This window comes from Lissotriton helveticus, chromosome 8 (genome assembly GCF_964261635.1).
Source record: "Lissotriton helveticus chromosome 8, aLisHel1.1, whole genome shotgun sequence".
Taxonomy (NCBI): Eukaryota; Metazoa; Chordata; class Amphibia; order Caudata; family Salamandridae; genus Lissotriton; species Lissotriton helveticus.
Window position 1 is genome coordinate 195,565,008 of NC_136069.1, and position 18,167 is coordinate 195,583,174.

The 18,167-nt window shown below is 43.8% G+C and overlaps 1 protein-coding gene across 2 annotated transcripts in view; it reads left to right on the forward strand.

Moving 5' to 3' along the window:
* Nucleotides 1–18,167, forward strand: part of SETD4 (SET domain containing 4) — a 120,278-nt gene that overhangs the window by 49,214 nt on the left and 52,897 nt on the right. For both annotated transcript variants that reach the window (XR_013599783.1, XM_078656897.1), the window contains exons 4-5: nt 4,055–4,092; nt 13,916–14,004. Coding sequence is in view for 1 of the 2 variants with exons in the window: in XM_078656897.1 (XP_078513023.1) it covers nt 4,055–4,092; nt 13,916–14,004 (127 nt within the window). In the remaining variant the exon portion in view is untranslated. The remainder of the gene's footprint in view (nt 1–4,054; nt 4,093–13,915; nt 14,005–18,167) is intronic.

Below are 18,167 nucleotides of genomic sequence, written 5' to 3' on the forward strand. Positions count from 1 at the left end.
CTGAATTGGAAGGAGGAAGTGAGAAAGCGTCTAGAAGCTTACCGACTGACCCCCCACTAGACAACCGGCATCGCTCCTTTCGAACTACTCCGGGCAAGGAAACCCAACACTAAACGCTCACCGGGGTGGATGGGATGGCACAAAGGGTGGACTGGACACTCAAAAGAATTGAAGGGGGTGGACAGAGAACACAAAGCCATGTTAGACAGGAAAGGCAGGTATGACAAACTGCACTCTGTAAGAGACGTAGGATTCCAAGTGGGAGACGCAGTGAAAATCAGGGCACCCACTGTCCGAGCGAGCTGGTCCGAGTTTACAAAACCCACGAGGATTGTCAAGCTGTTTAAAAACGCCATAAAAACTCAAGAGGGGAAGATTTGGAACCTAGCTAGAGTAGTAAGATGTCACTTCCCTGAAGGGGACAAAGACATAGAGGATAAATGGGTGTGAATCACCGGTTTAAGGGCAACTCGTCCACGAAGGGGCGTCCTGGGGAATCCTACCCACCCCGCAGAACCAGCCAAAGGGTGGTTAGTTGGGCCAAGTACCTGGAGCAATATGTTACTGAGTAGACTTCTACGCATGTTCAAATGTTTCTCCTATGCAATGTTTGTCTTGTTTTGCACAGGGAAGGGGGATGTGTGGTATCTTCCTATAACAGGGGGGCTACTGTCAACTATGCCATTGTTTCCCAGCCCCCCGTCACTACTGTGGTACGTGCCGCCGTGACATCAATTGGAATGCCACGGCGGGCAACGTTCTAATGTGAGCGCCTGCGGAGGAGCGGATGACGGCAGGCGAACTGTTGCCTGTCAGCTGTGGCTGGGGTTGGTTCTTGGTGATTTGAACTGTTTCAATAAATCACTTGTTGATTATACTGACCTGCGTCAGCCTCCTTCCTACTTTACTACAGCCCTCATTACGCTTGTTGAATCTGAATCATCTCTCAGGCACAACTCAAAATGCTCCCTATGACTTCCTAACAGGAGTACTAGAAATGCCTCTAGGTCAACATCCTTCCATTATGACGTATACTCTTATTCCTAGAATATATAATTGGAGCAGCCATCTTACTTTAAAGCACTGTGGGCAGCTCTAGGTTGAAGGTTATTTTCAGTGGATATTAGCCACAACCAGTCAATATTGACAAGCTCCTTTAAAGTGGTCAGTTAAAGCATATCTGGACACCAACAGTCCAGAGACCACTATCTATTTAACTCCTTCATGACCACCTGAGCACCATCTTTAAACACACAATTACCGAAAATGACTGAACTGATTTATACCACATTTTAATAAGCATGCTCTCTAAGTAAAGTTTTAAAATTTTGTATAATTCTGTTAAGACATTTTTTTCTGCTGCTTACCGAAATTTCTTATGGAAATTTACTTAGGAATTCAGCATTTTGGGACCCCCAGAATGTCTTGACCCTGACTTGACAAATCATCCCGAAACATTCCAGGAAGGAACAGAAGGAGGATGAACCTTTTTTTTGGGAAAGTTCTGTGAAAATTCGTGAAATGGCGCCAATTTATTAGAGAAACAAAAAATGCTCTTCCTATGTTAACTCTGACCTAAATATTAACATAGTAGCGACCTCCACAATGTAAAATATAAATCTATGTACATCAGTCGTGCAATGTGCTGGACATGGATACAAAGTCCAAATCAACATCGCTAAAATAGTTACCTTTAATTAAGTAACCTCAAACATTATGGTAGGGAACCCCACTCCACTCACTTGGACAGGGCGCTTCCTTATTTGCTTGGGGCTGCACCTGCCCAACCAGCCCAGAATCGCCTACACTCAAGCTGTTGGATGCCAATGGAACAAAATCCCCAAGGACTTGTAGACCTCTGACCTCTCGTCCTTGTTGCTCGCACCCACCCAACAACCTAGAGTGATCAATCACAAACTTTGATACGTGTATAACCGCCTGCACAGATTTCCTGACTCCTTTGATAACCACTCCCACACCTCGATCCAAGCAGCTAGCTAGCTGGTACATTGAGGATATCTGGCTCCAGTCAGTATAAGCAGCTAGAATGACGGAGGCACAACTCCCACGACAGCATCAACAGGCCCCTAACATCAGCCTTCCAGATCTATGGCCAGCGCCTCAAAACCACCAAGTGCCTACCTTTCACCAAAAGGACACAAAACAGCTCCAACACCTCCAAATAAATCTTTACCATTGTAAATGAACTGTCGTCCTCACCCGCCAGCTCCTCGATCATCATCCCATCCCAGGAACTCTGAAGACAGCTGTCCTACTACTTCACAATACAAATTAATATCATCTGCAACAATGTCTAGCCCCCTTACCACTCAAACGGACCTCTCCACCCTTAAAGTCTTCCACTCTAAGGACAAAAACACCCCAGAAGGCACACTGACCTGCTGGCCAGTCAACACCACAACTTAATCTCCCAACACCATTTGAACCATCCACTCAGGAGTCCCATTTCATACATATCCATATGACATCTTCGCCAAAGGGAGCACATCTGCCGGACCAGAGCTCGAGGACGAGCTTTTGCCTAGCTCCCCAACAAAACCTGAAATGATTTCCCAACCACTTTAGAGCTGCCTGCTCGGTCATTTAGTTATGGAAGAAACTAAAAACCTGGCTTTTCCAATAATAAGCCTCGGAAACGCCAGTATCTCCCTCCATTTCACAGGTGCCAAGATACCCTTCTGGGTGATGTGCAAGCCCTACAAATAGAAATAACATAACATAACAGAAAGCCTGAATGGCAGTGAAATGGGACAGTGATCTGTCCTTGGCGCTACATTCTGACAGGCCCAAATAAGAAAGGTGCCCCTAAACTTGGACCATTTACTTTAATGCTCTTGGTGGATGTTGTGGTTGGAGAGGTGCTTTAGAGTAGGCCTGGACCTGATGACGTCAGGTCACATGACCAATTCTCACCGCTAATCGGAGGGTGTATGTGGGGGTTGTACCCAAAGGTAGGTGTGGAGGCTAAAACCCAGGCATGAAGCGAAAATCAACACTGTATTCTGTGGAATCTTTAGTCAGCATACCCTTCTTTAGCTAGTAATTGCTGTCCCCTGCGGCCACTCACTGCCTTTCACTGCCCTTCAATCCTCCCATAAGCACTGCCCTGAGGGTGCCATGGGCCAATCACATACCTATTGCCTTGTTTCTGCTTTGACTCGGACAACATGCCTTATTCTATGCTACTTTTCTGTCACCGCAATCTGTGTGTTTTATAAGCACAGTTTGACTAGTTTAGCAACAATGCTACACTTTTTCTTGCGCGGACGATACCAGGGTTAAATATAGCCCATGGATAAGCAAGATTTTAACACTGCTGTTTGGGACAATACTCCCTCGCCTCCTTTCCTAGAATCCCTTAACAGTCTTAAATGATTTCTCCACTGTAAATATAAAATAACAATAAAACACAAGCCTTTTGCAGAAATGATCATACTTACCTGCAGAAATAACAAAGTATCAGAGACTGTGCACAATATTAATCTGATGATTCGCCTGGTAGTCCCCGCCAGATTTCTCTTTTAAAATAGGCACCTGTGGCGTAATGTGCGCAATTTCCTTTGACAAAAGTGGTCACAAATTGCGCACTTATATTTACAAATGAAAAAGTATTTTGCCAAACAACCTTCGTACTAATTGGCCATTCACAAAAGTTCGAATCATACTGGGTCCCAATCCGACCTACATCATCAATATTCATGAGGTAGGTTGTGATTTCGGAGTCATTCCGATTGATTGCCATTATAGGGATAAGGCGTGATTGGGTCAGCAGACCACCATGTCTGTGATTACATTTTAATAAAGAATTTTTTTTTAATGCAACCTTTTTCCTTCCTGGTATAGGACTGTCTGAATTTAGAAAACACAGCATGCTCTTCTATTTACAAATCATATCTTGTTTCTAAATAAATCTTTTACATTTTCTTGCAGTAGTCTTTCTTTGCTTTTTTTTCTCACTTCTAGAGAAAGAATACCGTTAGAAATTTCTGTTGCGTACAAGTTAAAAAACATATTTTAATTTCTACACATTTAGGTACAGGAAGAGGACTGATGAGCACGAAATCTCTCAAGGTCAGTTAATTCTGTTCATTGCAAAGCAAACTTTTTTGTTAGTCTATCCCATGTTTATTTGGTATTTGTACAGCACAAACCTAGCCAAAAAGCAACAAAGTGCTTTGTCAAAAGTAGCAATAAAGTCAGTGAGTGATTGGTGAGGTGGCCAGTTCCGAGAGTGAAAGCAGACTTATTGTGTCATGGTCTAGTGTTATATAAAGAGGTGTGTCTTCAGCTCGGCAGGCCTGGTGCGGCCCTAATTGATATGGGTGCATCGTTTGAGTTCCGTGGTGCATAGATAGAAAAAGCGTGTTATCTTTTTTTCTGCACTTACTATGGTGTCCTGGCTGGAGATGTGACCTGACCCAATGCAGATAGTGCGCTTGTTAGTCAAACAGACTGAGGTGCTGGTTGGGTTGGCTTTGTAGATAGTGTAACTGATTTTTAAACAGGCAGCAATGGGAGACAGGCGCGCTCCATCTGGGTGGGGGTCATCTGGTCATATTTCTTAAAACTGTTGATTTGTTCAATCAGTAGCTTGCAGGATTACCCATAAGGGGCTCAGTGTGACAAAACGTAACGTGTATTTGTAAAGCACACATTCACCCTTTGGTCTCTTGACCCTGAAATAACATTTGTTTATTGTTAGCCAACTCGGTGATACTCATTTTATTGACCTTGAAGCATGAGAGACTGAGTGGACCCACTGGGATTCGAACCTTTAACCACAAGGTCGAAGACAAACCCCTGGAGTGGATGCATTAGTCCACTGAGTCACCAGACCCAACAGTGTGGAATCTGAGAGCTTGTGAAGCAGGGCATTGCCACCATCCATATACAAGAGTATGAAGACTTGAACAAAATTACTGAAGTCACTTTCATGGAGTAAGTTTCAGTAGTAGAGACAGGGTACTATCTCCGTTTTCTTCGTTCCTTGAGGATACAGTCTGAATCCAGGGGGAATCTCAGTGACTTGTGGTTGGATGTTTGAATCCATTCAGGGTCATGCCGTTAAGTCAGACCTGGACTAGTGCGTGCTTCTTGTTCTGGGCAGATAGCACAAATCCTTTGTTCTGTGGTTCAGCTTCAGTTAAGTGCTGGACATCCAGCTCTGGATGAGGTGCGGGCAGTGTTTGAGGCATTTTATGTGTGGAGGGGAAGAGACGTTCAGGTAGAGTTTGTCATCTGTGTATGAGTAACAATTTAAAGCGGTGTCATTTTAATTCAGGCAGACCTCCTGGCTTTGTCATAGGTTCTGAACCCCAAAATATAAAAGGTAGACCTAGTGGCTTTATCGGGGGAATCAGTCAGCACATTACTGTATATGAAGCTGACCTAATGACTTTGTCAAAAAGTCAACACAATATTTTATTAATAACCATAATACAATGTATTCCTTATGAATAAGCACATTGCAATACATAATTACAACAATTGTCACAAAGACCACCATAAACATGCGTTTGAGATTTTTAACACTTTTCAGGCCACAAAATGCAGCCATAAAACCAACCACAAGGAGCCCCTGCACTCCAGCAACAGAACATACAGCTCCAGCCTGGAGTGCTTTGACAACCATAGTGATCTCTCCTGGGGTCATGCGTTCAATGTGACCCAGGAGACGTACTGTGATTTTAATTTTTCTTTAGCATACCTGGGGGCTGCTGTGCTCCCAACCGCCCCACAACACCTTAATTCATAGTTGATGGGGCCCCTGCCCTCCTTGGGGCACCACTTTTACTCGGATATTTAAAAATAAAGCTCATACATGGCATAATGGGGCGCTTCCGGTAGGGAGCAATAAATAATTAATGAGCAGCCTAGCAACTTGACTATTGAAGTAGTGAGGCTGTGACTAGTGTTCTTTTAGTATTTTTTCTGATTGTGGGTGCTCTGGTCCCACCCGGGAGCTCCAGCCAAGATTTATCTTTTTACCTTTTGTTTTCTGGCAGCTCAGGGAGGCAGCTCCCACACTAAAGCACCTTGTTTTCATTTGTATTTTGCTGTGCTATTTTTAAATTTTTCGTTATTAAGTGGGTGCCCCTCCCTCTTGCGGCACCAACAACTTTACAGCACTGGGAGCCGTGGGTGGGAGCTCCATGGCCTCCTTACCCCTGCTGGTTCCCCTGCCAGCACCCTTTCTGGGGGTCGATGAGAGCTGGGTCAACAGCTTTGCTCCCGCCCGGTGGTAGCAGCTTTTGTTTCTGCTCCTGCCTGGCTGGAGCAATCCTATGTTCTCTGCTCATGAGGGCGCAGGTAGCAAGTTAGGTTTGTGTGTGCTGCCTGCGCACTTGCAGCCAGAGAACAACAGAGCATCATTGGAGATATGAGCCTTGTATCCATTACATGCCCTTCACCCCAAATAAAAAAATTCATTGTACACGTTACTTTGGCCCGGTAATGGACAAAGACAAAAATGAATTGGGCCCAAGGAATGGGGTCCCCGGGGAAAATTAAATAGCTCAGGTAGTGGGGCTGCACACCCCTCCAAAACAAAAAAAATGGTCCAGGCCCAAGGGAAAGGGGTGGCCTGGCTGTGAAGCAGTTTGCACTGGGATTTACACGTCCCTCCCCTTAGTTATGCGCTGACCCCTCTGTACCCTAGTCCACCCACAGGAAATCTAATTTAAAAAGGCACGGGCTAACCCTTTTTTATCAGTTTTTTTTATTTTGCCACTGTACTAATATATTTATTTTTTAATTTAGGCCCAGGCCACAGTGGAAAACCCCAATGGGACCCCACCCCTCACAAGGCCTAGGTGTTCGAGGTATCTCTAAATATCTATATATTTTTAACCTCAGTTTCTCAAACTACTAAACAGCTTTCTACTAAAGCACACTTTCTGAGTAAAGAGCTAGCTCTCTGACCGAATTGGTATGATTTCGTTCAGGAGTTTTGGCTGTATCTAATTTTCCTATAGGATATTTCATGGGTTAAATGTATTTTGGGACCCTACCTTTGTCATTTTTTTTGTTTGAATATCTTTATTAAGTTTTCCATTTATGGTTACAATACCAAGCAATAGATTGAGGAGAATGAAGATAATCATCCTTCCCAGTCACAGCTACGATCATACATAGCAGTAATATTATGCATTACAGTTTGCTTACATTACAGCCAGTGATGTGGAAAGGAGGAACAAGAATACATGAATCAAATAACAGTTCCTCGCTGTACCTGTTGCCGAAGAGTGTTTCCCATCTCACAGAGCAATGGGTCATCAGTGGGATGGAAGATGGCGCCTTGGAACTGAGTCAACGGTACTTGCCACATTTCAATGGCCCTTCATGTGTTTCCAGTATGTGCCCAATGGGGTGTCAAAGGGGTAGGTTGTCGCTTGGACCTATTACATATGTAGTGTGTTTCACATGTGGGTGTCATCTGGGACCTATTGTCCTTCATAATTGGCAGTCCCGCTGTCCTCTTGCCACGTCCAGAAGACCCACTACTCGGAGCGGCCCCACAAGTGTGGGCGCGGGCATTGTCAACCATTCAGGGAACTAACTGATTACTGTCAACGCGGTGGCTTACAAACAGTTTAACTATCGTGTCCTGTAATGGGCTCGTTGGGACACGTCTAACTTGGTCAACTAGTGGGGAGAACAAATATACAAATTAAATAATGAAAGGGGTCAAGAATAATAAAAGGGGTAAAGAAAATAAGAGCCTCAATTTGGGGAAGGTCTTAATGGGTGGGTGGGCAGGTAGTGTGTTCATGCGTGTCCATGGACGTACGTTATTGCTCCTAGATGTGGGGGTCATAATGTGGGGGTGGGTTTATTTTACCGTCAGTGTGGTCATGGCAGAGTATCGGCAGTCGGCTGCGCATGTAGGGGGCGGGTCAGTCCCATCCGTTACGTGTATGCAATTAGTGTCTCGTGTCGTGTGCGTGACATGCTACTACCCACTGGGGTCAGATCACTTCTCCTGGGTGCGCTACCCCCCCCTCGTCTGTTATTCCTAAGTCGCCCAGCAAAGCCGGCGCCTATGTGATGCCCTGTTCAAGACTCGGCTGGTGAAAGGTCTTTAAGATGTCATCCCAAGGCTGCGCCATTGGAATAGCCCTCAGTCTCGCTGTCTCCTCCCTGTGAAGGGTTGTACTTTCCGCTGCCGCCCAATTATTAAAGGAGGTGCACCAGTGTTGTATGTGCGGTGGGTCCCTGCTCTTCCAATGCTTGGTAATAAGTCTCTTGGCGGTGACCAGTCCTAGATCCCAGAACCTGGTGTGAACTTTAGTATGCTTCGTTCTTTTAAATAAGCATGCCTCCCATGTGTGTGGTAGTTCCACTCCAGCCCCCTTGTCAACAGGTTGTTATGTTGTGCCAATACGACTGCAGTCTGGGACAGGTCCAATGCATGTGCAGGATGTCCGCATTTGTCAGTAAGCAGCGCGGGCATGCGGACGTGTCTGTTGCGAAATATTGCTTAATTTTGTCCGGTGACAAATACGCTCTATGTATGATATAGAATTGGATGATCTTGAAACGCGAGTTACGCGGAATATTAGTGGGTCCCTCCAATATTCTTTCCCACTCCTTGTCTGCCCATTCTCTGCCTCGATCCACTGCCCATTTGTCTCGCAGTGAGTGGAGGGTGCAAGCCGTATGCGACAATAGTGCTTGTGCCAGCCAATGGATCACATGGGATCCATTTCCCATGACGTGCAAATATTGCACCAACAAGTGTGTCTGCGGTTCCTCGGTCATGTCTCCCCAGGCTTTTGTGTATGCGTGTATCAAGGATGTGAGCAGCAGAAACTGCCCTGTGGGTAGGTCCGTGGCCGTCGCCAGTCTATTAAATGGGAGCAGAGCACCATCTGTGTATAGCTCGGCCATCGTATCGATCCCGGCCTGCACCCATCTGTCCAACGCAGACGCAGTTACAATCCCTCCATCTCTGGGAGTGCCCAGCAGGGGAAGTGCCGGGGCATACGGCGTCACCGCTCGCGTGAGTCGCAAGCTGCGCGTATAGCACTTGTGAGCTACTGCTAAATGTATTTGTGTCGGGCGAGGTGTTTTGGCTAGGGAATGAAACAATTTGAGGACCTGCGTGTGGGTCAGGGTTGAGGTGTCGGAGGTCGTGTCAGTTAGGCATTTCCCACTGAGCCATCCAACCACCCACTGTAGTTGTGCTGCCAAGTAATAGAGTTCCTGGTTGCGCACCGCCAGTCCCCCCGCTGCCACCGGTGCGTAAAGTTTTGTTAACGCTACTCGGGGCCTGCCTTCCAGTTCTCGAAAGATGCGATTTGGGACGTACACCGGTATGTTGGAATAGTAGTATAATAGCCTCGGCAGCACAATCATTTTTGTTAGGGTTATCCGGCTGTGGACGTTGAGGGGGAAGCGATTTCCAAAAGGCCATTTGTGCCTGCAGGGAAGAGATGGCCCTGATTAGGTTACCCTCTAACACATCCGTGGGGGATCGGTAGATATGAATACCTAAATAGCGAAACGTGGTGGTGTGCCAGTCTAGCTGCACTCCGCCTAGTCGCACCTCGCATGCATGCATGTCTGGGCTGAAGGCGTACACCCCGGATTTACCCCAGTTAACTTTGAGCCCTGAAAGGGTTGCAAAGGTGCATAGGGTGTCCGTTAGTGTTTGTGGCACTTGCGTGAGGTCTTTGATATATAATAGCAGGTCGTCTGCATACAAGGAGACCGCGTGAATACCGTCCACCAATGGGAGGCCCCAAGCCTCACTCTGCCCCCGCAACAGTTCCGCCAGCGGCTCCATTGCCAATGAAAAGAGCAGTGGCGACAGGGGGCAACCCTGCCTCGTGCCTCTCTGAACTCTAATGGCTGCGGATAATAGGCCGCCGGTGCGGACCCGCACTGAGGGTGTCTGATACAGCAAGTTGACCATGCCTATGAAGGCATCTCCCAGCTCGAACTTCTGCAGCACCTCCCTAAGGTAAGGCCACTCCACTGAGTCAAAAACCTTTTCTAAGTCAAGCACTAAACACCCCGATCTTGGCCATTGTCTCACCGCGTACTCCTGCACTCTGAATAATCGGCGGATATTGTGTGAGGTACTTCATGTGGGTACAAAACGGTTCTGGTCGGTATGTACTACCGTGGGCGTGAAAGGGGCTAGCCTCTGCACCAGGGTAGACGCCAACATTTGGTAGTCAGTGTTTAGAAGTGCAAGAGGCCGGTACGAGCCCAATTGTTTTCCATCTCTACCCGGTTTTAGGAGGGAGATGAGGGTGGCCTCATTGAGCGTTGCTGGAAGAGAGGAGTCTTCTATTGCCGATTCATACATCCGGATCAACTCCGGGATCAGCAGATCCGAGTAGGCCTTGTAGAACTCCGCTGGCAGTCCATCTGGCCCAGGGGACCTGCCGTTGGATAGCGCAGCTATAACCACACGAATCTCCTCGGGTGCTAAGGGGGCTGCCAGGTCTCCGCGTTGGGCATCTCGTAGTGCCGGCAGCGGTATGTTCGCGAGATATTCGGCAGTGTCCGGAAGGGGAGTTTGCAGTTGGGAGCGATATAGTGCATTATAATGAGCGGTGAAAGCCTCGTGTATCTCGCTTTGCGTGTAGAGCATGTCCCCCCTACTATCCTGTATCGCCGTTACCGGTATCGTTCGGTCTTCTCTGCTGATCAACCAGGCCAATAACTTGCCAGGCTTGTCACCTGTACTCTGAGTGCGGGCCGAGTGCGCCGCATAGTTGAGGCAACGTAGCCTGTCCAACAATCGCTCGCACTCCGCCCGGGCTTCCAGCACGCCCTCCTCTCTGCTCCCAGCCGTCGCCTGCTCTTTGCGTATGACGTCTGCCTCTATCTTCATCAAATCTTTTTCAAGCTGCCTCCGTATGTTAACTTGCGTGCCCAGGCAGTGGCCCCTGATCACAACTTTAAATGCGTCCCATTCTATTTGGGGGGTGGACGCTGTGTCCGTGTTGTCCTCAAAGTAATGAACTATTTGTGCAAATAATGAATCGCGGAATGGGGCGTCAAGGAGCAAATTTGGTTGCAGTCTCCAGGTGGGGATAGGAGGATGTGTGTGTGCCCGTGCCAGGTCCAGTACATGTGGGTTGTGATCTGAGTGTGTGTGCCCCATATAGTAGGCATCAGTGACGTGCGGGAGCAAGTCGTTAGTCAACATGTATCTATCCAGTCGTACGTGCAAGTCGTGGGCGCCTGAATAGAACGAATATATCCTGACATTGGGGTTGAGACACCGCCATGCGTCACTTGGGTCCCATTGGGTGGCCCAGGTTGTGGGGGCTTTCATGGCTCCCAACACAGGTGTACCCGGCAGGGGTGGAAAGGAGCGGTCCAGCGTGGCGTCCAAGACGCAATTGTAGTCTCCACCCAGTATCCAGGGGAGGCCATGCCAAGGGGATAAGACGTGGAAAGTTGTGCAAAAACCCCTGCTGGTCAGTGTTAGGGGCGTATACCGATGCCAGCACCACATGTCGCCCATCTAGCCTCCCTCTCACCACAACAAGTCTACCCTCCCTGCCAATGTGGGAGTGTTCCACCACGAAGGGAGTACCTGGTCTCACCCATATCAGTGTGCCGCGGGCGTTGGAGGAGTAATCTGAGTTACGCAACTATACGAAGGGCGTCCTGCTGCTCCTGATGCATCACGTCCTCAGGTGGGCCGGCACCCGCCTGCACTGGGCTCGCAGGGACCGGTGATGATCTGTTCCGGCGCCTCCATCTCGGACCTCTATTCCGTTTTGTTTGAAAAGTTTCTGCGGGTCTTCGGGGAGCCTTATCAGTGCCTCCGTCCAACCATGCCTCCACCTCCTCTGAGCTAGTGAAGAAGTGCGTTTTGTCGTGCGCCACTACACAGAGTTTAGCAGGGAACAGAAGAGAGTATTTAAGACCAAGATGGCGTAGTCGTTGCTTCACCGCCAGGAAATAATGTCTTTGGCGCTGCACCTGAACTGTATAATCGGGGAAAAACATGATTTTTGCGTTATCGATCTGGATATCGTGGAGTTTGCATGTTTCTCTCAAGATGGAGTCCCGGTCTCTATAGTTCAGAATGCGGAGGAGGAGCGGTCTAGGATTAGAGCCTGTTCGAAGAGGCCTCGTTGGGACTCGATGCACCCGTTCCACCACAAAATGTGGCGACAATGTCCCCTCAGGTAACAACGTTCGTAGCCAGCAGGGACCCTACCTTTGTCATACGGTCTTAATGAATTTATTAGCACTGTGTATTAGGTCAACAAATCTTCACCATAAAGAGCCTGAGTCTACTCATATCATCAGTAAATGTTGATTCGGCTAGCTTACAGCACTTGAGTTATCATGAATGCTGCAGAGAGCTGCAAATGAGATACAACCCGGCAGGCCCCCAAAATTCATCTTAAGAAGGAAGATGGCTGCGGAAGCAGAGATGTGTGCACGCTTGCACATTAAGATGGGGTGTATTCGTTAATGCAGACCGACTGCCTGAGACATTACACCAAAATATGGGGTTAGATCATTCCAACAGGGTCTGCCAGAAGAGTACACCCATCACGCTTTTGATAGAGTTAAGGGTAGTATCGATAGATAGGGCAACATTAGTAACAATTAACATGGCTGAATTGTTTTTGTTTTTTACCATTCTAATAATGCTTATAACCATGATGTCTAATAATCGCAGTTCATGTTTTACTTACAAGGTTTAGATCTTTTCAATAAACATTTGAATATGTATCATTGCTTCTTTTCTTTGTAAAACATTGGTCATGTAAAAGTGACAAACGAAAGGTTTAGATTTGTTTCCATGAATTCCTTGGGAATCAGTGTGTTCATGTTTGACGTTGCTGAGAACATCTGTAACTTTAAAGGTTTAGGAGTTTAGATACAGTACTGTGAGCTAACTGAACCAACATTTACGGATAATATGAGTAGACTTAGTCTCTATATTGTAAAGTTTTATTGACCTAATACACAGTCCTACTAAATCGTAGGAACAGTATGACACCTTTTTCGCTGGTCTTGCCTGATGGATCACCCTTTGAGTAGCCGTGCGCTATATAAAACCCCAGTATAACATAACATAACATAACAAAACATTCCAGGAAGAAGTGTATTTAGGGGAACCTTTTGTTTTGGAGGTTTCGAGAAGAATCATCAGATGGGGCAAGAGTCATGATTAAACCAAAAAATCAATTTGCAATGAACTTGATGCTAACTATAACTTCACAGTGGCAGCTGCCACCGTGTTATATATGCACAAGTGCAGAGTGCAATATGCTATTTGTGATCATTGTTGAGTGCAAGGATGGCCTAGGGTTCGCAAGAGGTGAAGCCTTGAGTGAGGCATGATACCCCTTCAGTTCTCCGCATTGACAAGAAATAACGCTTCAGACTTTGCAATCTGTATATATGGTTCTTGTCATGTTTTTTCCATGTGTACACAAGATCAAAACAGGACACAAGTGATTGCATTTAGGCAGTATGGTAAAATCACATTGAAGAGACCTCGGAACCATTAAGAGTATTGATTTTCCACCTATAGTACATGTTACATACAATCTGTGTTGCATTAAAAGTAATTTTCTCATGTCAAGTTTGCTGTACTGTGGTGTTAAACTCAAATTTGACCTTTGAACAGTAGTAAAAAAAAGAGTGAATGTGTGTTTATTAGGCCACATTTATTTTCACTGCTGTGATAGATTGTATGCTCTTGTTTGAGTCAATGATGTCCAGGTGTTTATGAACCTGTGACTTGTGGAAGTTGTGGTTTCACATTAGAACTGTTGAGTGATAGTGCTCAATGCACTATCAATGAAATAGTAATATTGGTGATTAACATGCTAATGCAGCTCTTTTCACTTACTTTGGTTTGAGGAGCAATGTCCTTTTTAATCTCAACTTTGTTTTGCCAAAGGCTGGAGAGCTGATTATTGCCTTGCCTGAGAGGTGCCTTCTCACCACTGGAGCTGTACTTGAAAGTTACTTGGGTGACTATATTAGAAAGTAAGTTAAAACACAATTTGCAAAAAAAAATGTAATTTTCTCATCTCCGTACTGATAGTGTAGTCTGTCCTCCTATATCCTAATAGGAAATGTCTTATTACAGGATGAGAACTTTGCACAGCACAAACCGGAATTAAAATGTGGAAGCCTAGATGCTTGTGCATAGCATTATCTTCCTCTCGTCTATGACGATGTTGTTTCCTTATATTGACACCTTTTTCTGTTCTGTGGGATCAGGGATCAAGTACTCCTGGTGCAGGCTTTTCTTCCCAATTTGTTTTCCGTTTGTGGCTCTGTACTGGTCCATCTTCTATATAGCGAAGGCAACAAGTGGAAATAAGTGATTAAAAGTGATCTACTAGTATTACTCTGGGTGTGTTTCATTCTATCGTATTAACTTATCTGCGCCAGTAAAGACAGAAACTAACCGGCTTGCCTGAAAAACAACAGTCCGGTCCCAACTGGTAAGCCACATCCCTCCTGAAATCCAACATAAGCAAGCCAACGCACATGTCAGTGAAGTTTCATCAGTGAGATGCTTCTTGAACTCTTGTGGCGCAGCCCATCAAGACCCACTTATGCATCAAACCTGGATTGTAAAAATGGTTGCTAGAAATGATTTAATTAATTGAGCCAGTTGTGAGTATTTTGCAGTGACTTAGTTGTGTCATAATTTAGCTTGCCTGAGCCCCTACAGAAATGTTCCTGCAATATGGAAATCAATAATAATTCCTCCATAAAATGCACTCACAGAAATGACTTGTTAACAAATTTGGACTGTTCTTATAGCTATATCTTTTTTTCAGTTGGGGTGGCTGATTACACATTGCCCAATCCAGGTAAATGCAGTGCCAGGAGTGGACCTCCATCCTGTTAATAACTGTGTTCAGAATATGACTGACAAGTGGCCATTTGCTGCAGCTTCAATGAAGCTACCTTTACCAGGAGAGCAGCCCACATTCAATCCCATAATTGTTGGAGTGGAAGCTTAGCCACCCTTTGACTAATTTACTGTATTATGCAAACACATGAGAATGCCTTTTGTTTCCAGGAAGCACGTCCTAGCTTTACTTATGAATCCAATGAGGCAGAATCCTGTTCTTCCACCAGTTCGTCCGGGTGTAGAGCAGGAATATTGACGTAGAATTGTCGAGGGACATAAATATTGCCGCAAAAATATAGTGATGAAGAAATATCAACAGCAAAAATATCGTTGACCAGAATATCGACTGACAGGGATGTAATATCGATTTAAAAAATATCGATGTCTTAAATATTGTTTACAAAAACATAGTTGACAAAAATATCGAATTATTAATAATGTTATGTATTTTAGTCTTTTTAATGAGAATTGTTTGTCATTTCATTATATGTTTTAAAATGTTACTAGTTATTAATTATTTTAAGCTTAATTTTGTGTTTTTGTTCCGTAGCGGGTTGTGGGTTTATAGGGGAATAGGGTGGGAAGTAATTTAATTATATAGATTTAGATAATTATTTATAGTAGTTAATATTTTTTTTAATAGAATTTTGTGTTTTTAGTTCTGTAGCGGGTTGTGGGTTAATAGGGAAATAGGGTGGGAAGTAATTTAATTATATCAAATGTATTGACTAATGTATTAATTGATTATTAATTGTTTGATAGTTAATTAATTTCAATTAATCAATTAATAATTAATTATGTTAATTGTTTGATTTTTAGGTGTGTGTTGTGGTGTTTATTTGTGTAAATGGTGTGAAGGATGGTAAGTAATAAATTTTTATTGATTAATTAAATATTTTTAAATTAATTTCTATTAATTAGTAATTATTGTAATTGTGTGTTGTGGATATTGTGTTAATGTGTAATTAATGATTTTGTATTATCTTTGTTAATAATAATATATTTTAATTGATATATTAATTATGTTAATATTGGAAAATTAAATTTAATAAAAATGTTGATGTTTTTGTTTTTTATTGTGGTGGAATCCAGCATTTTCCCTACTGTTGCACTCACTGGAGTTGGAATAATAATTTTTACCCCTCCGCTATCCAGCGCTTTCCCTACTGTTGCATTCACTGGAGTGGGAATAGTAATTTTTACCCCTCCGCTATCCAGCGCTTTCCCTACTGTTGCACTCACTGGTGTGGGAATAGTAATTTTTACCCCTACGCTAGCCAACGTTTTCCCTACTGTTGCACACACTGGAGTGGGAATAGTAATTTTTACCCCTCAGCTATCCAGCGCTTTCCTTGCTGTTGCACTCACTGGAGTTGGAATAGTAATTTGTATCCCTACACTATCCAGCGCTTTTTCTACTGTTGCACTCACTGGAGTGGAAATTTTAATTTTTACCCCTCTGCTATCCAACGCTTTCCCTACTGTTGCACTCACTGGATTGGGAATAGTAATTTTTACCCCCCCCCCCCCCCCCCCCCCCCGGCTATCCAGCACTTTCCCTACTGTTGCACTTACTGAAGTGGGAATAGTAATTTTTACCCCCTCGCTATCCAAAGTTTTTATTACTATTATGTTTATTTTGTTATTAAATGCATGTTTTATTCTTTTTTTAATCGTTTAATGTGTTAGTTAAATATAGAATATTTTATTTAATTTTAAATGATTTATATATGTGTATATTTTATTTTTATATAATTAAAAAAGTTAATACATTAAATCCAGATAATAGTTAATAAAATATATTTAAGTAAATATATGTATATGTACACAATATTTGTGTTTATATTTATTAAATTAAGTTTATTTGTTATTAGTTCAAATATATATTAAATGTAATATATTTTGTTAATAATATAAATATTTTCTAATTTAATTTAAGTTATGTAATTATTTTAAGTTGATATTTTTTACTTTTATATTTTTACGTCGATATTTTTGTGTCAATATTATTGTACTTACCTGTTTATGTATAGGGAGTCGATATTTTTGTTATTGATATTTTTACATCGATATTTTTTTCGTTGATATTCTTAACACGATATTTTAACATGGATCCGTTTGTCAGGGAGGCCTTGCAAAGTAATTTGTAAGAGGCACGTATTGAAATAAATATTTCTGCCTCTCTGTGCCCCTGCATGGTCTGAACTATACAGGTAATCATGGAATACGTTCTCTTTGAGTTTAAGAAGAGAATCAATCATGTACCAAGTTTCCCTCAAAACAATGGCAGCTCTAGTCCTCAATCCTTTATTATAATTTAGGATACCAAACCTTCATGTATACTAAAATCTATCTTGCACGCAATCTAATGTTTGCACTGGAGAAATCTTCTAAGGTCAGGGATGCACATCTTCAAAAAAGGTGTCTATAATATTACCCGCTCTTCCACTGAAGGGCCGTTACGTTTCAGTGATATTTGCCAGTTTACATCCTCCTCACTCCCACGGAGTGCGGAGGTTGTGCAGCATGAGTTAAGGTTCCCTCTTGTTGTCTTATCTAAAATGTTATTGTATTGTATTACAGCATTTATATAGTGCCTACTTACCCCAAAGTGGGGCGCTGAAGTGCTTGCTTAAATGAGTAGCATACTAGACCAAGTAGGGTGTGTGCTTGGAAGGATGTTGTTTTTGTTATGATCCTATGTTGGAAGAGTTTGCATGTCGTGCGTGATGACCACCCTGGTGTGGTTGTTGTGTTACTGGATGCAGCGTGAGGCACTGTGTTGGACAATGAAGTGCAAGAGACTGACGCACATTTGTATGTTTTTCAGTATGCTGTTAGCTTTGAATAGTACTGCAGGTTCCTTTATGGTCTTTCATATGGTTTAGTCTGCTTAGCTGCTTACTGCACTGGGTTGTTCAATCAAAGACTTTTTGTATAGTTTTTCGTCCTGAGCTGGTGTGGTTGGAGGGAGAGAGAGATGTGGCGGGATCTATTTGGATGGGCTTTTTTTATTATCATCCCTCAACTGTGTGTCTGTGTGAGATGCAAAGATGTGATCAAATTGTATAGCTATTTAGGACGTGCAGGGAATGGACTATATTAAAGTCCTCCAAAATTTCCAGTAATTTGTTGAAGATCTCTTTAGTTATTCCATGACTGTTTATCGGTTGTCGCTTGTTTTTTATCTCTACTGTGCTAGTTATGGACAACCCTCATAACAGATTTGTATTATGTGAACTTAATAGTTATAAGTTACAACTTGTTGCTGACCACTGCG